Genomic DNA, 22670 nt, shown 5'->3' on the forward strand with positions numbered 1-22670 from the left:
TGGATGACATCATGCGCCTGCGCAGTCATGCCTGTCTTTATCCCAAGAAGTAAAATGCCTTCACTCTGGAAATCCGTAGCTGTTCGCGCACAGCCTTCTTGCTCCGAATCTAAAACTGCTGAAGATTCCTTGCCTTTTTAAACTTTTCCCGCTCTACTGGCTGACGTCACGCCTGCGCTGTCTTGCCTCTCTTTACCCTGTGTAGTAAAATGCCGTCGCTGTGGAAATCCTTAGCCGTTCGACTTGCCGCCTTGCTCCGATTCATGGTGTAATAGTGCAGAATTTGAGCAAGTTTTCAAATGCACTGGATTCCGCTACAATGGGAACCCATCAGGTCTCGTACATTTTGTCTAGACGTATAATTGCCTGCCCTAATTAGCTGAATTTTCATGGAAGGAACTGAGCACAGAACAAATCTGAACACTAATAATATCATCACAGTACTATAAAACTGGGTATTATTTCATCATAGTTATCAACAGAATTTACCCAGTGTACGCGGCCGTGTTCTTTCAATTGACTGTAAATGACCAAAATCAGCTGAGACACCTTGGGTAATATTTTTGGTTAGTGTTAAAACTTTTCCTGGCATCTTGGCAAGGGTCTGAAAATTTTAAAAGTCAAAATAAAAAACAAAATGATCAAAAACACTGCTTTTTGAATCGGGGTTCATTGGCCCAAATGGGTAACACAAGCACAGGCAAATGACGCAGTTTAAAAACTGTTCACTATATGCATGGTGTAGGGTCCTGATGAAGGGTCTCGGCCCAAAACGTCGACAGTGCTTCTCCTTATAGTTGCTGCCTGGCCTGCTGTGTTGCACCAGCATTTTGTGTGTGTTGTTTGAATTTCTAGCGTCTGCAGATTTCCTCGTGTTTGCATGGCTACGTGACTGACGTTAGTTAGAAACTCTTCGGCAACAGACTCCTGTCCCAATTAAACGGTATAGTGCCCCAGATAAACAAAAGGAAGCCCGGCTATCTTCTCAATTAGTTTTTGTTCTTTGTCTCAAATGAGTGGATTCCCTGATCAACCCCAGTTAAAGGTGGACTCACCCCTCCCTTTTATTCTGGAGCCTTCCCCCTTCTTACCCGCACCTGAAGAAGGGCCTTGGCCTGAAATGTTAATTGTTTATTCATCTCCACAGATGCTGCCTGACCAGCTGAGTCGCTCCAGCATTTTGTGTCTGTTACATTGATTAACCAATGGCCCAATTAACTGTATAATATTATTATTATTATTATTATTATTGGAAAATGAAGGATTAAAGGGTCTCTCTTTACTTTGCAGGAGGACCAAGAGAAGACAAGATCAAATTTGAGGCTGAGATACCCGGATTATGTAGGTACCACCAAAACAATTGCTGTGTTGCCTGTATTGGTGTGTCTTATCCTTTCACCATCAGATTCGGTTGTAACTGGAAAATGGGCATAGATCAGATCACAAGGCACCGTTTATATGTCACCCTTTGTTGCTAGCCAGGAGAGCAGTCCATGGACCAAGGGGAAAGAGAGGGGCAAGAACAAACGCGGGAGTGAACAGGGCAAGTTCAGATTTCATTAGAAGCTGTATTTCATGAGGAGTTTCGGGAGGTCACCAAAGGCTCCAGCAAAGTTCTCCAGATGTACCACAGAAAACATTCTAACTGGTTGAATCACTGTCTGGTTCAAAGGTTAATTTATTGTCGAAGCATATCCATAGACAACTCTGAAACTCGTCTTCTCCACATAGCCATGAGACAAAAAAGATCATGAAAGTTGATCAGAGAGAAAATTTGATTTCAAAGAGAGAAACTTAAAAGCCACCCCCACCCCCAAAACAGAAAAGATTAGCATCCCGATCATCAACCCCCAAAAAACCCTTCCCCTCACACAACAAGACAGAAAAGGAACAGGCAATTTTTTTTTAAAAAAGCACACAATATAAAAACCGTAAGTCTGAAAACAGTCCACAGTCCATAAACACAGAACCACGATACCGTCCTCCAGTATCACTGAACCACAATACCGTCCTCCAGTATCACTGAACCACGATACCGTCCCCCAGTATCACTGAACCACGATACCGTCCTCCAGTATCACTGAACCACGATACCGTCCCCCAGTATCACTGAACCACGATACCGTCCTCCAGTATCACTGAACCACGATACCGTCCCCCAGTATCACTGAACCACGATACCGTCCTCCAGTATCACTGAACCACGATACCGTCCCCCAGTATCACTGAACCACGATACCGTCCCCCAGTATCACTGAACCACGATACCGTCCTCCAGTATCACTGAACCACGATACCGTCCCCCAGTATCACTGAACCACGATACCGTCCCCCAGTATCACTGAACCACGATACCGTCCTCCAGTATCACTGAACCACGATACCGTCCTCCAGTATCACTGAACCACGATACCGTCCTCCAGTATCACTGAACCACGATACCGTCCTCCAGTATCACTGAACCACGATACCGTCCCCCAGTATCACTGAACCACGATACCGTCCTCTAGTATCACTGAACCACGATACCGTCCTCCAGTATCACTGAACCACGATACCGTCCTCCAGTATCACTGAACCACGATACCGTCCTCCAGTATCACTGAACCATCATCCTCCAATATCACTGAACCACGATACTGTCCTCCAATATCACTGAACCACGATACCGTCCTCCAATATCACAGAACCATCATCCTCCAATATCACTGAACCACGATACCGTCCTCCAGTATCACTGAACCACGATACCGTCCTCCAGTATCACTGAACCATCATCCTCCAGTATCACTGAACCACGATACCATCCTCCAGTATCACTGAACCACGATACCGTCCTCCAATATCACTGAACCATCATCCTCCAGTATCACTGAACCACGATACCGTCCCCCAGTATCACTGAACCATCATCCTCCAGTATCACTGAACCACAATACCGTCCTCCAGTATCACTGAACCACGATACCGTCCTCCAGTATCACTGAACCATCATCCTCCAATATCACTGAACCATCATCCTCCAATATCACAGAACCACGATACCGTCCTCCAGTATCACTGAACCACGATACCGTCCTCCAGTATCACTGAACCACGATACCGTCCCCCAGTATCACTGAACCACGATACCGTCCTCCAATATCACTGAACCATCATCCTCCAATATCACTGAACCATCATCCTCCAGTATCACTGAACCACGATACCGTCCTCCAGTATCACTGAACCACGATACCGTCCTCCAATATCACTGAACCATCATCCTCCAATATCACTGAACCACGATACTGTCCTCCAGTATCACTGAACCATCATCCTCCAGTATCACTGAACCACGATACCGTCCTCCAATATCACTGAACCACGATACCGTCCTCCAGTATCACTGAACCACGATACCGTCCTCCAATATCACTGAACCACGATACCGTCCTCCAGTATCACTGAACCACGATACCGTCCTCCAGTATCACTGAACCACGATACCGTCCTCCAGTATCACTGAACCACGATACCGTCCTCCAGTATCACTGAACCACGATACCGTCCCCCAGTATCACTGAACCACGATACCATCCTCCAGTATCACTGAACCACGATACCGTCCTCCAGTATCACTGAACCACGATACCGTCCTCCAGTATCACTGAACCATCATCCTCCAGTATCACTGAACCACGATACCGTCCTCCAGTATCACTGAACCACGATACCGTCCTCCAATATCACTGAACCACGATACCGTCCTCCAGTATCACTGAACCACGATACCATCCTCCAGTATCACTGAACCATCATCCTCCAGTATCACTGAACCGCGATACCATCCTCCAGTATCACTGAACCACGATACCGTCCTCCAGTATCACTGAACCACGATACCGTCCTCCAGTATCACTGAACCACGATACCGTCCTCCAATATCACTGAACCACGATACCGTCCTCCAGTATCACTGAACCACGATACCGTCCTCCAGTATCACTGAACCACGATACCGTCCTCCAGTATCACTGAACCACGATACCGTCCCCCAGTATCACTGAACCACGATACCGTCCTCCAGTATCACTGAACCACGATACCGTCCTCCAGTATCACTGAACCACGATACCGTCCTCGAGTATCACTGAACCACGATACCGTCCTCCAATATCACTGAACCATCATCCTCCAATATCACTGAACCATCATCCTCCAGTATCACTGAACCATCATCCTCCAATATCACTGAACCACGATACCATCCTCCAGTATCACTGAACCACGATACCGTCCTCCAATATCACTGAACCATCATCCTCCAGTATCACTGAACCACGATACCGTCCTCCAGTATCACTGAACCACAATACCGTCCTCCAGTATCACTGAACCACGATACCGTCCTCCAGTATCACTGAACCACGATACCGTCCTCCAGTATCACTGAACCACGATACCGTCCTCCAATATCACTGAACCACGATACCGTCCTCCAGTATCACTGAACCACAATACCGTCCTCCAGTATCACTGAACCACGATACCGTCCTCCAGTATCACTGAACCACGATACCGTCCTCCAGTATCACTGAACCACGATACCGTCCTCCAATATCACTGAACCACGATACCGTCCTCCAGTATCACTGAACCACGATACCGTCCTCCAATATCACTGAACCATCATCCTCCAATATCACTGAACCACGATACCATCCTCCAGTATCACTGAACCACGATACCGTCCTCCAGTATCACTGAACCACGATACCGTTCTCCAGTATCACTGAACCATCATCCTCCAATATCACTGAACCACGATACCATCCTCCAGTATCACTGAACCACGATACCGTCCTCCAGTATCACTGAACCATCATCCTCCAATATCACAGAACCACGATACCATCCTCCAGTATCACTGAACCACGATACCATCCTCCAGTATCACTGAACCATCATCCTCCAGTATCACTGAACCACGATACCGTCCTCCAGTATCGCTGAACCATCATCCTCCAGTATCACTGAACCACGATACCATCCTCCAGTATCACTGAACCACGATACCATCCTCCAGTATCACTGAACCACGATACCATCCTCCAGTATCACTGAACCATCATCCTCCAATATCACTGAACCACGATACCATCCTCCAGTATCACTGAACCACGATACCATCCTCCAGTATCACTGAACCACGATACCGTCCTCCAGTATCACTGAACCACGATACCGTCCTCCAATATCACTGAACCACGATACCGTCCTCCAATATCACTGAACCACGATACCGTCCTCCAATATCACTGAACCACGATACCGTCCTCCAATATCACTGAACCACGATACCGTCCTCCAATATCACTGAACCACGATACCGTCCTCCAATATCACTGAACCACGATACCGTCCTCCAATATCACTGAACCACGATACCGTCCTCCAATATCACTGAACCATCATCCTCCAATATCACAGAACCACGATACCATCCTCCAGTATCACTGAACCACAATACCATCCTCCAGTATCACTGACATTCATGAAAAGAGACGGACACTGCACGAGGCAGAGAAGCCTACCCGTCTGCCACAGTGAGCCACACAGCGATAGGCCGCTCACAGATTCCTTCTCAGTGATCAGAAGGCAGGCAGCCAGTGCTGAACTCTTGCTGACCTTCTGCATTCACCTCGATGTTTTCATCTTCCTCGATGCTTTAACCAGTTAAGTGGAATCAACATCGGCTCTCACAATGTCTTGAAGTTTCTTTGTATCGAGGCCATCCGAGTGCCTGCTCACTTCCTGGAGTCTTCGTGGATCCAAAGAGCTGGATCATTCAATCAATCACCGAACTATAAATTGCAGGTTCTAACAGTTCTAGAAACACATTTGTGGTGAAAAACAGACATACAAGGAGTAGAAGAGACATTTTCAGGAACTATCTGGAAGATGTCGACTGAGGGAGCTTTGTATGTTGATGCCATCTTGACCATCTGGTATGGAGGGCCTACTGCAGATGATCAGATAAAAAAACTGCAGAGCATTGTAAACTCAGCCAGCTCCATCGTGGACACTGACCTCCCAACGATAGGGACACCTTCAGAAGGTAATGCCTCATAAAGGTGGTATCCATCATTAAGGACCCATTCTCCCTCTCTCTCCCCCCCCAAACCACTACCAAGGACTTGCCCGCTCCTCATTGCTACCATCAGGGAGGAGGTACAGGAGCCTGAGGACACAATTTCGGGAACAGCTTCTTCTCTGCTATCAGATTTCTGAATGGACAATGAAGCCATGGACACTATTTCAATATTTTTGCTCTGCTTGTTTAATTTTTATATATATTTCATATTGTAACCTAGTATTTTATGTATTGTAATATACTGCTGCTGCAAAACAACAAATTTTACAACATACATTGGTAATAATAAACCTGATTCTGCTGGGGGTGGGTTGGGGGGACTTGAGTGGGTTGGCAGTGTAGTGCAATGGGTGGGGAGGAAATACAGGAAGAGTCAGTGACAAGCTGTGGGAGCAGGTGGGTGCAGAGTAGTTTGGTGTTTAATTAACAGTGTATAAGTCTGGCATCACATCAGGGACTGAAGGGCCTGCTCCTGTCTTGTACTGATCTATGTTACGGTGTGATGAGCAAGATTTTTAAACAGACTGGTGGATGCCTAGAATGAGTTCCTGGGTTAGTCATAGAAGCAGATATTTTGGCAGAGGTTAAAAAGCCTTTAGATAGAGACATGAGTCTGAAGATAATGAAGGAATATGGATATTACAGAGGAGAGCTGAATTTGGTATAAATGAGCATCAAGATCAGCCTACATCATGGGCAGAATGGCCTGTTTATGTTCTACACTCAGTAACTACTTCATTCGGTACCTCCTGAGTGGCCATTGAGTGTATGTTTGCGGTCTTCTACCAAAGTAGCCCATCCACTTCATGGTCTGACATGTTGTGCATTCAGAGCTGTCCTTTTGCACACCACTGTGGTATTTATGGCCTGTTACACCACTGGTATTTAGGATAGCAACAAAAGTCCTCCATCTGTCTGCCCTTGGTGGTCTTCCTTCATTGTGCCAGTAGGTTCCTCTCTGTTTTCACTAATGTCAGCCATACAAGTCCCAGGTGAGAACTCAGGAATACTGTCACGCTCAGATGTAGAAAGATTCTTCCTTGCTGTTTCTGTAACAGTTTTGTTTGATCACCCTGGGTTGTTAGTCGTGAGCTGACCCCCGAACCTGGAGGACAGGTTGACCACTCTTAGTCTGACCTCTACCCTTTGACCTTTTCCTCATGGGTGACCCTACCAAAAGCCAAAGCATAAAGCCCTGACTCCAGGCAACATGGCTCTCTGGGACATTGAAGCACGCAAGCCTTCAAACCACGACAAGGTTGTGGTCCTTTTAGAGGACACTACTGTTGTAATGAATGGTTATTTGAGTTACAGTCGCTTTCCTGTCAGTTTTAAAACCAGTCTGGTCATTCACCTCTGACCTCTCTCATTTTGCCCACAGAACTGCCACTCACTGGATGCTTTTTGTTTTCCACACTATTCGCTGCAAACTCAGGAGACAGTTGTCTGTGAAATTCCCAGGAGATCAGCAGTCTCTGAGATACTCAAACCACCCCATCTGGCACCGACAATCATTCCACTGTCAAAGTCACTTAGATTACATTTCTTCCCCATTCTGGTGTTTGGTCTGAACAACTGAACCTCTTGACCATGTCTGGATCCTTCTGTGCATTGTGTTGCTGGTACATGATTGACTGATTAGATAGTTGCATTAATGAGCAGGTGTACCTAATAAAGTGGCCACCGAGTGTATGTTCTAATAATTGTTAAATATTCTGTCTTTTAAGGACAAGCCACGCCGGCGAAGTAAGAGGGCAGCGATGGACCTCCAGAGATATCGGCATCATTACCCCGTGAGTGTGAGAAGCCACTGCCTGGGAACTTGTCGAGTTAATTGAATGGGTCTCACGTCATGTCTGGGGTCACCTGTTCAAATCTGAACTGCTCGGTTGGGTGAATCTCTGCTGCAGTACCGAGAGAGTGCAGCTCTATTAGTGAAGTCCCTCTTCCTACACACCTTGCCAAAGCTTAGCTGAAAGGTTTCAAAGAGAACCTTGAATTTTTCCAGATTTTTTCCCAATCTTGGGTCATCCGCAAGTGCTTTACCATCAAAGAAACAGTCACTGTCCTGAGTAATCTCACTTTGTTTGCTTCTGTGCCAAGTAGTGACTTTGCACTGTGGCCGGGCTTACTCCAGTAAATCAGTATTCACATTCTCCCTCCCAGTCTCAAGAGTTGCAGGTGTTACGTACCCTTGTCACGTGACTGGGGTTGAAGCTATACTGGACTTGAGGTAATGGTCTTGTGATGGTGGAATGATGTCATTTTCCCGCCAGTAGAGGTCATGTGACAGGTTTTTTTTACAGGGTATAAAAGGAGGACCCCTCCCTGTGAGGAGGGGCAGTTTGTGGCTGGATTTGCCCTGTTGACTTCATGTCACTGCGTGATTTAATGTTATGACGCAGTTTACTTGAAAGATGAAGTTTTATCTAATGCCTAAAGTTTAAAAAGTCATTGCCAGCAGTTTCTTTACAATACTGCTAGTTGAGAATCAGTGGAGAGTGAAGATCGGAGTTTGGGAGATAAAAGATCGAAGAGAATCGATTTCGACGGTGAAACTGGTTCGACCTTGTTTGATCCTTATTTGGAAGGAATTTGTTGACTGTTCTCGTGTTAATCCCTGCGAAATAGCAGAAAGGATTGGGAACAGTTTTGTAAAGGAAAGGTCAGTGCCTTTGAGCCGTTCCATTTGTCCATCTTCGTAAATTCTTCGTGGGAAAAGTTTGATTTGGGAACCGAAGCAACACGACGTGAAAGAGAATTTAAATCGTCTTAAAAAGTCTCTCCCTTAAATGGACTGTGAGCATTTTGAACTTTTGCAATACTACTTTGAAGAACTGTTTTTGCAACATCACTTTAAGAACTGTTTAAGCTGCCGCACAGCAGCTGATTTCCGATTACTTTAGTGATTTGTTTACTTTCGGGGGGGGGGTTTGTTTTCAGTGTTTAATAAACATGTTATTTGTTATAAAAACCCCTGCCTAGCTCATATACTTATTGTTGCTTGAATCCGTAACACAGGTAAGGCCTGAACTCAGATATAAGCAGATGTGCAGAGGATTGCCCAGTACCAGAGCAGTGAGCATTATGCTTTACAGGACCAGCGATAAGATCGGGGTTCAGATCCCTCTGCTGTCTGTACATTCTCCCCAGGACTGTGTGGGTTTTCTCTGGGTATTTCACAGTCTGAAGACGTACGGGTTAGGGTCAGTGAGATGTGGGCGTGCTACGTTGGTGCTGGAAACATGGCAACACTTGTGGACTGCCCCCAGCACGTCTCAGACTGTGTCGGTTACTGACACAAGACGATTTCAATGTACACATGATAAATAAACTGGAATATTGATCTTGAATCGTATGTTCCAGGTGAGTGTGTCTATAATTAAAGGAAACTGGGTTAAAAGCTGCAGGCTTTGTGGAAGTTCTGCATGTTTTTTCAGAGAACAGGGTTGTTCACCTCAATGAGAATTTCCTCAGCAATATTCCTTAATCTGCTCCCGTACTCACTCTGCTTGGGCTAAAGAGGTTTCTCCTGTGACTGCAGACGCTGGCATCTGGAGCAACGTACAAAGTGAGGATCTCAGCAGGTCGCTCGCCTTGAACATAGGATCTGTGGAGGGAAAGGGACAGTCAACGTTTCAGGGTCAGTGGACTGCATCTGAAATGTCGACCGTCAGTCTCCCTTTATAGATGCTCCCTGATTCACTGAATTCTTCCCGTGCTTCAAAATATGGTGATCCAATGGGAAAGAATGCAGGGGATGTCAGTGTCCATGAATTAATGTGGAAAATCCAAAGGTCCAACAGAAAAGCATTCAGATAAACCGGCTTCAGCCTGCTTTGGGCGTGTGTGGCTGTTCCAAGATCCAAACTGAATTTCCTGATCAGATATTGTAGATAGCAATGCTTTTCCCAGACTGATCCTGTTTCTGTTCCCAACAGGATCTGAAAGATAACACAGAACACAGCAGCAATGTCAACTTGATGTTCTACCTGGGCAAAGCATGCTCCCAGCCCAATGGTAAGTCCTTGCCTGCTGATTACCCCTCTTATCCATCACTAACAAGGCCAGTGTTGACCACCCATCTACAAACAGCTTTCTGGGATGGCATGGTCACCTGGCAGAAGAGTTCCCATGGTTTGTCCTGACTCTTTGCCAGAATTCACCAGTAAATTTCCCTCTGTGTTTTTCTCTTTATAGTTTTTACCAGTGGGTTTGAAAGCTCCCCTTGGGTCTGTTCTACACCCCCACCTCATTCAATAGCCAGCTCCCAGTGCACAGAATCTCCCCCAAATTTAAACCACTTGATTAAATCTCTTCTTAATCTTTTCCAATTTCCTTCCCAGAATACCCACTGAACTTGTTCCCCTTCTCCGATACCCCACAGAGACGGCAGAAGCAACTGTTCTATTGGTTGAGCATCGATCACCCAGTAGAATCATGGTTAGAATAATTTCCTGAGACAAAATGAGGGCTTTCCAATGACCGGGAAACTTAACAACAGTACCACTGGATGGTTTCTGTGATGGAGAGCACTCTGAAAAAGCACTCCTTACCCACACATCCACACTCTCTCACACTCACACACACCCACTTGCACGTGCGCACACACACACATTTACACACTAGTGCACACACACACTTGCATGCACACTGCCTTATCATTCTGCTGCTGTCTTCACTGTTTTCCCTGGTACATTCTAAGAATGAGTCCTGAAGAGTCCATACATGGTGGAATATTCAATTTCTTTTGTAATGGGGATGTGTATATGTTGCTTGTATACTGTATTTAAACTTTTCTGTTTATTTTGTAATATGATTGTAACCACACCATGGGGTGCATCATATTCTAATTCTGGAGTGAACTTTGTGGATAGTTAAAGATGGTATGTCCTGGTGCCTAATAAATGGGGGTCTTTGCTCTCAGTGGGAGAGAGAGAGAAAGAAATCGGGGCTGCCAGGAGTTCGTACTGGAAGAATAGCTTGGAGCTATTATTGTGTTTTCTGGGAGATATCTTTTTGTAAATGGAAAAGGCTCTAGTACTTTCCTGGCGTATAATGACGAATAAACTCTCCTTGGGCTTCCAACCGGGTACAGGTATCGATTTTAACCAATATTTCGATGACAAACCCTGCCGTCTTTATCAGAGCCGGAGACTTTTTCCCAGCTTGCAAATGACTAATACCAGGAGCATAATTTTAAGGTGATTGGAGGAAAGTATAGGGGGAATGTCGGAGGTAGATTCTTTTTTTACACAGAGAGTGGTGGGTGTGTGGAACACATCGCCAGGGAGGCAGAAGTATGAGGAACATTCAAGAAATTCTGAGATAGACACATCACTGGAAGAAGAATGGAGGGTTACGTGGGATTGAGGTGCGCACTTCCTTCTGGGACACTTCAATCATCTCGGTGCTCATGCTAAGTCAAGGGGTGTAATCTTTCAGCTTCCTACCACTGGATTTAAGTTCACAGGGGAAGACAAGTTCAGCATTTGTCCCTGGTGGGTTAACTTGTTGCAAAGCCTGTGATGTCAGGGAAGTTGTGAAGGGAGTGATGAGCTGAGGAGAAGAGAGTGGTGGAGGTTCCCCGGGCTGGACATGATGGTTTCAGGTATACTTGGCGAGAAGGATTGGTCATAAGCAAGCTGTGGTACCATCCTCCCTGCACTAATTGGATAGACCTGTACGGCACCAAAAATAAAGACCCTTTGGTCCATGGTGTCCTGCCAACATTCTAAACTACTCCAAGATCAAACTAACCCTACCTCCCGCTCAGCCCTCCATTTTTCAATCATCCATGTACCAATCTCAGTGTCTTTTAAATGCCCCTAATGTATTTGCCTCTGCCACCACCCCTGGCAACACGTGTTCCACACTCCCAGTTCCCTCTGTGTAAAATAACTTATCCCTGACATACCCCTGGTTCTTTCCTCCAATCACCTTAAAATTATGCCCCTGTATTTGCCATTTTTGTCCTGGGGAAAAGTCAGATGACACCCTATGAATAACTTCTACCCACCCACTCATTCCCATAGAAAAGAAAGAAGGAATTTTCCAACTGTTTCTAAAGCCATCTCACTGAATACACCATAGCAATCTTAAACTTGGCAAGTTCCGACAGATATCAGTGTGGTAATTGTGCAATATCGATCAAGGGCTAAATATTTACCCCAAGGGCCACAGAGCACCTTAACACAGAAACAGGCCCTTCAGCCCACCTAGTCCATGTTGAACTCTTGTCCTGCCTGGACCCATCGACCTGCACCTGAACCATAGTCCCTGCCCCCCCAATCCATATACCTATCCAAACCTCTCTTAAGTGTTGAAATTGAACCTGCATCCACCACTTCCTCACTCCACACTCACACCACCCTCTGAGTGATGGAGATTCCCACTGGGTTTTCCTTAAATATTTCACCTTTCTCTCTCTAGTTCTAGTCTCAGCCAATCTCAGTGGTAGAAGCTTGCTTGCATTTACCCTAACTATAACCTTCATAATTTTGAATACCTCTGTCAAATCCCCCTCATTCTTCCACACTCCAGGGAAGAAAGTTCTTCCTATTCCACCTTTCCCTATATCTCAGCTCCTCAAGTCCCTGTAACACCTTGTAAACACCTCGGTACTCTTTCAATCGTATTGGCACTGTATCTTTCCTGTAGGTGAGAAGAACTGTGCACAGTACTCCATATTATACATCATCAACATCGTACACAACTTCAGCAGTTTCCTGTTCTTTAGTGGGATCTTTTGCATTCACTTGAGAGGTCAGAAGAGCCTTGTATTTATGTGGCAGCTGAATGTTGATGTGACCAGCACTCCCTCAGTACTGCACTCTGGTGTCAGCCAGCCCATGGAATGGAGTGTGAAACCCCAGACTTTGACTGGAAATGGGTGCCATCCTCAGAGTTATGTGGGTGGGGCTTTGTCATTGTGGTGCAGATCACCAAAGTAGTTCCATTCAGGAATTCATTGTTGGCGGAGGAGACTTCTGACACCGTTCAAGTTCAAGTTTATTGTCATTGAGCCACACTCGTGTACTCAGTGAAATGAAACATAATTTCCCTGGGACCACGGTGCAGAACACATACAGTTACAATCCACAAGACAACATCAGCAGAAGTCCCCGAGCAGCCTGGCCTGAGATGAGACAGGTTGTGAGGTGCATTTGTGTGAGACAGTGTAATGTTTTTATATATTGAGATACAGCGCAGAACAGGCCCTTCGGCCCCTTGAGTCATGCCACCTAGCAACCCCTGATTTAACCCTAGCCTAATCACGGGGCAATTTACAATGGCCCGTTAACCTACTAATCAGTACGCCTTTACACTGTGGGAGGAAACCCATGGGGCCAAGGGGTGAGTGTACAAGGCCGCAGTGGGAATTGAACCCAGGTTGCCTGTACTGTAGAGTGCAGTATTTTACTGGCACTATAATCAGGATTTCAGTTCTCCAAGAGTGAGGGGTTGAGGTCTACAAGAGACTGCAGTGCCCAGTAGAGTCTCATTCGGTCTCTGAACACATTCAACAAACTGATATTTCTTATGTTTTATTGCACTCTCCTTTTGTTTAAACTCTCTGTGGAGGATTGACAACTAAACTAAATTCTTTGTTTACTAGGTTGTAAAATAACGGAGATGTTAAAGTGGAAGGGGAAATATGATCATCTGGAGAGGAACCATTCGTACATCCAGTGGTACGTACCTGAACATCGAACGTCACAGTACCACACCAACATCATCATCGCGCATGACGTGGGTAATCATCATCTTTGACCATGATTGTTGTGGGCAAATTTTTCTGCAGAAGTGGGCGCGCACGCACACATGCACGCACACGCGCGCGCACACACACACACACACACACACACACACACACACACACACACACACACACACACTCACACACTCACACACTCACACACACTCACACTCACTCATACTCACTCACTTGGGTTGCCTTTATGATGTCTTTCCAACTATCCATAAAGAAACGGGACGTTCCATTTCCTTCATAATGGGGATGTGTAAATGTTTGTATGCTGTAGTTAAGGTAGATTCATTTTGTAAGATGATTGTAACTACATTGTGCAGTGCATCATACTCTAATTTGTGTCGTCTAAAGTTAACTTTGTTAGTAATTAAAGATGGTACAGTATATCCTAGTGTTTAAAAAAAAAGGAGCTAGTTGCCCTCCATATGAGAGAGAGATGGGGGCTGTCAGAAGTTGACAAAACAGAAGTTGATGAGTAAGTTAATAAAAATATAATTCATATAAAATAGAACATATGTGTTGGGTAAGGAATTAACAGAACCTATAACAGTGTAGGCTCTTTGGCCAAGATGTGCCGATCTTTAACCTACTCTAGCCCTTCCTCCAAGGGCCTATCTAAGAGTCCCTTGAACATCCCTAATGTGTCTGCCTCTATCTCCACCCTGGCTGTGTATTCCCCTCACCCAACACTCTCTGTGTCGCTCACCCCCTGCTCTGTCTATCACTGCTTGCATTACACTTTATTCTGCATTCTGTCATTGTTTTACTTAGAACAGTACAGCACATGAACAGGCCCTTTGGCCCACAAGGTTGTGTTGAGCCAAATAAATTGGTAATCAAATGGCCAACTAAACCAATCTCTTTTTCCTACACAACGTCCATATCCTTCCATTTTCCTCATATTCATGTGCCTATCTAAAGGTCTTTTAAAAGTCCCTAATGTACCTGCCTCTACCACCACCCCCGTCCGCATGTTCCAGGCACTCTTTGTCACTTGCCACTCTCTGTGAAGAAACGTACCCTTCACATTTGCTTTGAAATTACCCCCTCTCACCATGCCCTCTAGTATTAGACATTTTGACCCTGCTGCCTGTCTACTCTATCTGTACCTCTCATGATCTTATAAACCCCGTTCAGATCTCCTCTCAGCCTCCACCGCTCCAGAGAAGATAACTCAAGTTTGTCCAACCTCTTGTTATAGCGCATGCCCTCTAATCCAGGTAGCATCCTGGTAAACACCCTCTCCAACATCCTTCCCTTAGAGGGGCAGTACTCCAGATGTGGCCTAACCAGAGTTTTATAAAGCTACAACATAACTTTCTGACTTTTGAGCTTAATGCACTGTGCAATAATTTGACCTGTATCAACAATATGCAAGAAAACGTAAATAGAGTAAACCAGTTCTAATTCCAATGGCAATACTGATTGGACAGGTGCACAAGGATGAATGAAGTATTGTGCTCCAGAGGAATGTGCAGTGTCTGGGGCTAAGTTAGCACGACATGTAAATTAATTCAATGTTAGCATTGATTTCAAGAGGACTGGAATATAAAAACAAGGATGTAATTCTGAGGCTTTAATAAGGCACTGGTGTGGCATCAGTTGGAGTATGGTGAGCAGCTTTGGCCCCTTATCTCAGAAAGGATGTACTGACTTTGCAGAGGCTTTGGAGGAGGCTCACAAAACTGATCCTGGGATTGAAAGGCTTGTCATTTGCAGAGTGTATGATGACTCTGGGCCTGTACTCACTGGAATTCAGAAGAATGCGGAGGGATCTCATTGAAACCTGTTGAAGGTCCTCAATAGGGTGGATGTGGAGGTGATGATTTCCTATGGTGGAGGAGTCGTGGACCAGAGGGTACAGCCTCAGATTAGAAGAACATCCATTTATGACGGAGATAAGGAGAGAGTGGTGAATCTGAGGAATTCGTTGCCACGAGCAACTGTGGAGACCAAGTCATTGGGTATATTTAAAGCAGAGGTTGATAGGTAGGTTCTTGATTGGTCAGGGTATGAAGGGTTACAGGGAGAAGGCAGGGGATTGTGGCTGAGAGGAGAAATGGATCAGCCATGATGGAATGGCGGAGCAGACTCGATGGGCCAAATGGCTTAATTCTGCTCCTTTGTCTTATAGTCTAAGTTGGACCAACCTGTTGGGGTGCTGGATTTAGCACAATCAGTTGTGATTTCTATCAGTACTGGGATTCTATTAGCCATCATGGATTTTCCAACAATGTACCCGTCCGTCCCCACACCATTCTGTTGTACAGTGGGCCAGCAGGCCTACCAATGTAAGAAGCATGCTGCAAAATTGGCCCATGGTTTGAAATGGCTGCAGTCATCAGTGAGTGCCGGCAGGTCCGATTTCTTCCTCTTTTCTAATTGGTTGGGTTGTGTTTACAGGCTGTTTCCTTTGCGAGAACCTGGAATGAATTGGTGGGCCAAAGAACTCACTGTTCAAGAAATCAAGGTGTGTATTGTGGTAAGGAGTTACTCAGAGTGTCTGTACATTATCGTTTATTATGGAGCCAGAGAGAAAGGGGGAGAGAGAAAAGGAAAAGGAGAAGGGAAGAGGAAGAAAAAGAGACGGGGAGGGGGAGAGGAGAGAGGGGGAGGGGAGAGGGAGAGGGAACACGAACAGAAACAGGCCCTATGCACAAAATGGTAGAGGGACTCTGCAGATCAGACAGCATCTATGGAGAGGAATAAACTGCTGACCTTTTGGGCTGGAACCCTTTATCAGGACTGGAAAGGAAGTTGGAGAAGCCAGAATAAGGTGGTTAGGGGAAGGGAAAGGGGCACAATCGGGGAGGTGATAGCTGAGACCAGGTGAGGTGGGGGGGGGGGGAATGAAGTAAGAAGCTGGGAAATGATAGAGGAAAAGGTAAAAGGCTGAAGAACAAGGAATCTGAACAGAGAGGAGAGTGGACTACGGGAGAAAGGGAAGGTGGGAAGATTGAGGTGACGGGAAGGCGAGGAGAGGTCAGAGAAGAGCCATAATGGAATGGAGTGCTGCAGTTCTCTACTCAGTTTTCTCTTTTGATGACAGACAGTAAACAATCTAGTTTTATTCCTCCCTTCGTCCCTGATTCAATGCTATAATTATTCCTATTAGCTCTGTAACTTGAGCTTATTTTTCTTGCACATCTGTACAGACTGTCATATTTCTGCTGTCATATTCCACATAATGTACTGTCCTATTCTGACGTGTGAGACATTTCAATGTCTCGCTCTACTTTTGGTGAATTTTCATCAGTGGGTTTTTAACAGCAGTTTGACAACCCATCATTACCACAAAAAAAAATGCTGAAAAACTTTAGTACAACAGATTCAGCAGTTGGTGGGAATCTTGAGCAACAGTCTTCATCAGGAGTTCTGAAGGCATGTCATCAACATTGATTTCTCCAATTTCTGCTAATTTCTCTCCTCTCCCACTTCTCTTTTTCCATTCCCTGTTCTGACTCCCCTCTTAACCCTTCTCTTCTCCTCACCTTCCTCTGCTGTCCCTCCTCATCCTCTTTCTCTCATGGTCCACTCCATTTTCCTCAACCCCTTACCTTTTCCACATCACCTCCCAATTTCTCACTTCATCACCCTGCCTGCGCCCACCCACCTTCCCCCTCACCTGGTCTCACCTATCACCCGCCAGCTTGAACTCCTTCCCCTCCCTCCACCTTCTTATTCTGGGGCTGCCCCCTTCCTTTCCAGCCCGAAGTGTCTTGGCACAAACGGCAGCTGTTTATTCTCCTTCATAGATGCTGCCTGGCCTGATGAGTTCCTCCGGCATTTAGAATATTGCCAGGAGTCGTAAGACCTGAATCATTCCATTTCTCATGCCCTGCCTGGTGCTTGTCCTTGTAATTCCACCAATTTCTGTTTTCGTTTAACACAGAATTATGTGCCTAACACCGAACTTATTCCACAATCTACAGATTCACTTCTTGAAAAACTCTACAACACAATATTTATTTATTTATTTTCATGTTTGTGTTTGCACAGTGTGTTACCTTTTGCACATTGGTTGCTTGTCCGTCTCTGTCGTGGGTGGTTTTTCAATGATTCTACTGTGTTTCTTTGTACTTAATGTGAGTGTCCACAAAGAAATGAATCTCAGGTTTGTATAGAACATAGAATAGTACAGCACAGTAAGGTATATAGTGACGTATACAATCTGATAATAAATTTACTTTGAATAGAGTTATACGGAAGCAGGCCCCTTTAGCCCCTCTGGTCACTGCTGACCAAGATGCTGCATTCCTAGCTGTTCCTATTTGCCCCAAACCTTCTAAACCAGGGCTTCCCAACACCTGCGGTCTGTGGACCCCTTGCTTAACGGTATTGGTCTACGGCATGGAAAAGGTTGGGAGCCCCTGTTCTAAACCTGTTCAACTGGTCTTTAAAAAAACTGTTATTGCACTCACTTCAACTATTTCCTCTGGGCAGTTCATTCCACATAGATACCACCCTTAGTGTGTTTAAAATTAAGTCTTTTCCCACTCACCTTGAATACTTTGATACTGTATGGGACAGTCCCTTCCAGTCTTTCAGGCAGCACAACCAGTAATTCGATTTAACCCTAGCCTAATCATGGGACAATTTACAACCACTAGTTAATGTACGAACTATGTTTGGACGTCCAGTCCAGTCCTATTTGGACTGTGGGAGGAAACCACACCACCCTGAGAAAACCCACACATTCCACAAGGAGGACATACAAACTCCTTCCAGGTGACATTGGAATTGAACTCTGTGCTCCAGCACCTGAACTGTAACCACTACACTACCCATCTAGATGTTCATTCCCCAGACTTGGGGAAACAACTGAATACATTCACCCCTCATGATTTTACTCACCTCTGTAAGATCATCTCTCACCCTGAGGAATAGAGTGCCCAACCTCTTTACAGTGTAGTAACATAATTCCTACAACAGGATGACCAAAACTCAACAGGGTTGTGGCAAGCTCACCCGGCCAGCCTCTATGTTGTCAGTTCCAGAAGGTAACTTGAGAGGCATAGATCGAATGGATAGGCAGAGACTTTTCCTCAGGTATACCAGAGGACATAATGTTAAGGTGATTGGAGGAAAGTATAGGGGGGATGGATGGCAGAGGCAGATTTTACTTTTACACAGAGAGTGGTGGGAGCATAGAAGGCCCCGCCAGGGTTGGTGGCCAAGGCAGATTTTACTTTTACACAGAGAGTGGTGGGAGCATAGAAGGCCCCGCCAGGGTTGGTGGCAGAGGCAGATTTTATTTTTACACAGAGAGTGGTGGGAGCATAGAAGGCCCCGCCAGGGTTGGTGGCAGAGGCAGATTTTAGTTTTACACAGAGAGTGGTGGGAGCATAGAAGGCCCCGCCAGGGTTGGTGGCAGAGGCAGATTTTAGTTTTACACAGAGAGTGGTGGGAGCATAGAAGGCCCCGCCAGGGTTGGTGGCAGAGGCAGATTTTACTTTTACACAGAGAGTGGTGGGAGCATAGAAGGCCCTGCCAGGGTTGGTGGCAGAGGCAGATTTTATTTTTACACAGAGAGTGGTGGGAGCATAGAAGGCCCCGCCAGGGTTGGTGGCAGAGGCAGATTTTAGTTTTACACAGAGAGTGGTGGGAGCATAGAAGGCCCCGCCAGGGTTGGTGGCAGAGGCAGATTTTACTTTTACACAGAGAGTGGTGGGAGCATAGAAGGCCCCGCCAGGGTTGGTGGCAGAGGCAGATTTTACTTTTACACAGAGGGTTGTGGGAGCATAGAAGGCCCTGCCAGGGTTGGTGGGAGATAAATTAGGGACATTTAAGAGATCTTCGGTAGACACATGATGAAAGAATAGTGGAGACCTGTGTGGGAGGAGGGTTAGATTGATCTTGGAGTAGTTTAAACTGTTGGCAGAACACCATTGGCCAAAGAGTTAAAAGGACAACACGGGGTTCAAAGAAAATTTGTGAAAATGATTCTGGAATTGAAAGGCTTATCATTTGAGGAGTGTTTGGTGGCTCCAACCCTGTACTCACTGCAGGAGGGCCTGTACGGTTCTATGCTCTAACCATCATAGTGTGTTTGCTTTACTTCTAGAAAGAGCAATTCAGGAGGTTATTAATCACTGCTGAATGACGGTCAATAATGATTCCCTTCCTGTCGATATCTTTTAAGAGTCTGTTCCTTCTCCTCGTGACCATTTGGATTTCATGAGAACATAATAAATAAGAGCAGGAGTCGGCCATCTGGCCCGTTGAGCCTGCTCCGCCATTCAACAATATCATGGTTGATCTGGTCATGAACTCATCTCCACCTACCTGCCTTTTCCCCATATCCTTTAATTCTCCTACAATGCAAATATCTATCCAACCTTGTCTTAAATATATTTACTGAGGCAGCCTCCACTGCTTCATTGGGCAGAGAATTCCACAGATTCACCATTCTCTGGGAAAAGCAGTTCCTCCTCATCTTCGTCCCAGATCTACTCCCCCGAACCTTGAGGCTTTGTCCCCTAGTTCTTGTCTCACACACTAGTGGAAACAACTTTCCTGCCTCTAACTTGCCTATCCATTTCATAATATTATATATTTCTATAAATTCTCCTCTCATTTTTCTGAATTCCTGTGAGTACAGTCCCAGGCAACTCAATCTCTCCTCATAGTCTAACCCCCTCATCTCTGGAACCTCCTCTGCACCACCTCCAAAGCCAGAATATCCTTCCACAAGTATGGAGACCAGAACTGCACACAGTATCCAGGTGTGGTCTCACCAGTACCCTGTACAGTTGCAGCATAACCTCCCTGCTCTTAAATTCAATCCCTCTAGCAATGAAGGCCAACATTTCATTTGATAGCCTTCTTGACAGCCTGCTGCACCTGCAAACCAACCTTTTTGTGATTCATGCACAAGCACTCCCAAGTCCCTCTGCACAGCTTCATGCTGCTATAATAATCTACACTTACATTTTGCCTTCGCAAGACCCTGCAGCGGATAGTGAGGTCAGCTGAGAAGATCATCGGGGTCTCTCTTCCCGCCACCACAGACATTTACACTACACACTGCATCCGCAAAGGAAACAGCATTATGAAGGACCCCATGCACCCCTCATACAATCTCTTCTCCCTCCTGCCGTCTGGGAAAAGGCTCCGAAGCATTCGGGCTTTCACGACCAGACTATATAATAGTTTCTTCCCCCAGGCTATCAGACTCCTCAGTTCCCGAAGCCTGGACTGACTCCTTGCCCTATGGTCCTGTTTATTATTTATTGTAATGCCTGCACTGTTTTTGTGCACTTTATGCAGTCCGGTGTAGGTCTGTAGTCTCGAATAGCTTTCTCTGTGTTTGTTTTTTTAAATTACGTAGTTCAATCTAGTTTTTTGTACTGTGTCATGCAAACCACGGTACTGAAAAACATTGTCTCATTTTTACTATGCACTGTACCAGCAGTTATGGTCGAAGTGACAATAAAAGTGACTTGACTTGACAAAGTGGATGATCTTGTGTTTACCAACATTGTACTCCACCTGACAGACCTTTGCCCTGTCACTTAACCTACCTATATCTCTCTACAGACTCTGTACCTTCTACACAATTTGCTTTTCCACTCAACTTAGTATCATCCACAAACATAGATACACAACACGCAATCCCCTCTTCTAGATCGTTAATGTATATTGTGAACAGTTGCAGGCCCAGCACTGACCCCTCGACACACCGCTCACCACTGATTGCCAACCGGAGTATCCCATGTATCCCAACTCTCTGCTTTCTATTAGTTAACCAATCTCTATCCATGCTAATACATCACCCCCAACTCTGCATCCTTATCTTACGGATAAGTCTTTTATGTGTCAAACGCCTTCTGAAATAATGTCCATCTGTTCCCCTCTATCCACTGCGTTCATTATACCCTCAAAGAACTCCAGTAAGTTTGTCAAACAGGACCTGCCTTTGTGAATCCATGCTGCATCTGCCTGATGGATCCATTTCTTTCCAATTTCTTCTTTAATGACAGCTTCGAGCATCCCTGCAGGTGCTCTGGTTCCTTCCCGTATTCCAAAGAGGTGTGGGTTGGTAGGTTAATTGGTCATGTGGATGTAAGTGGGTGGTGTGAGCTGAAGCAGCTGTTACTGTGCTGTTCCTCTAAGTGAATAAATACAAGGATGTGAAGCAGTAAAATGGGGGGAGGGCATTTGATGTACATTATTTGTTATTTCCTGTGTTATGATAAATGCCATTATCCTGGAATTTAAAAATGTAAAATGTGGTTTAATCTGTCACCATCGACAGTCATTTGAGCAAACAATTATCGCAAAGACAAGGCTGGTCGAAGCATACAAGATGATGCTGGATTTCTACGGCATTATGCTGGTGAATGAAGAGACGGGAGAAGTGAAACGAGCCCCTCACTGGGAACAGCGGTTCCACAACCTCAATCAGTGAGTGCACTCACAGGCTTTCCTTTCCGATGCAGATGGATGCGGAGAGTGTTCATGTTTAATTTTGAAATTATTTTGCTGTTGTAACATTAGGAATACAACAGCCAACCTTGTTGCTACCATAACAAGATAAAGCTCCCTGTTCTTTATTATAATTCTTTATGGTGACATATATATTTGTCCACATTTGGCCTGTATCTATCTGCCTCCACCATTTACCTCAGGTCCCTTTTAAATGTTTCCCCTCTCACCTCAAATCTGTGTCCTTTGGGGAATGATTATGACCATTTACCAAATCTATGGCCTTTGTGATTTTGTATACAGATCTATCTCACTGGAGGATTGAGTCTTTTGAGA

The 22670-nt window shown here is 45.4% G+C and overlaps 1 protein-coding gene across 2 annotated transcripts in view; it reads left to right on the forward strand.

Annotated features, from left to right (window-relative positions):
* LOC132399999 (opioid growth factor receptor-like) overlaps positions 1-22670 on the forward strand; it is a 55018-nt gene that overhangs the window by 27329 nt on the left and 5019 nt on the right. For both annotated transcript variants that reach the window (XM_059981027.1, XM_059981028.1), the window contains 6 exons: positions 1291-1341; positions 7864-7929; positions 10078-10156; positions 13755-13830; positions 16311-16377; positions 22165-22313. In XM_059981027.1, coding sequence (XP_059837010.1) covers positions 1291-1341; positions 7864-7929; positions 10078-10156; positions 13755-13830; positions 16311-16377; positions 22165-22313 — 488 coding nt within the window. The remainder of the gene's footprint in view (positions 1-1290; positions 1342-7863; positions 7930-10077; positions 10157-13754; positions 13831-16310; positions 16378-22164; positions 22314-22670) is intronic.

This window comes from Hypanus sabinus, chromosome 9 (genome assembly GCF_030144855.1).
Source record: "Hypanus sabinus isolate sHypSab1 chromosome 9, sHypSab1.hap1, whole genome shotgun sequence".
Classification (NCBI taxonomy): domain Eukaryota; kingdom Metazoa; phylum Chordata; class Chondrichthyes; order Myliobatiformes; family Dasyatidae; genus Hypanus; species Hypanus sabinus.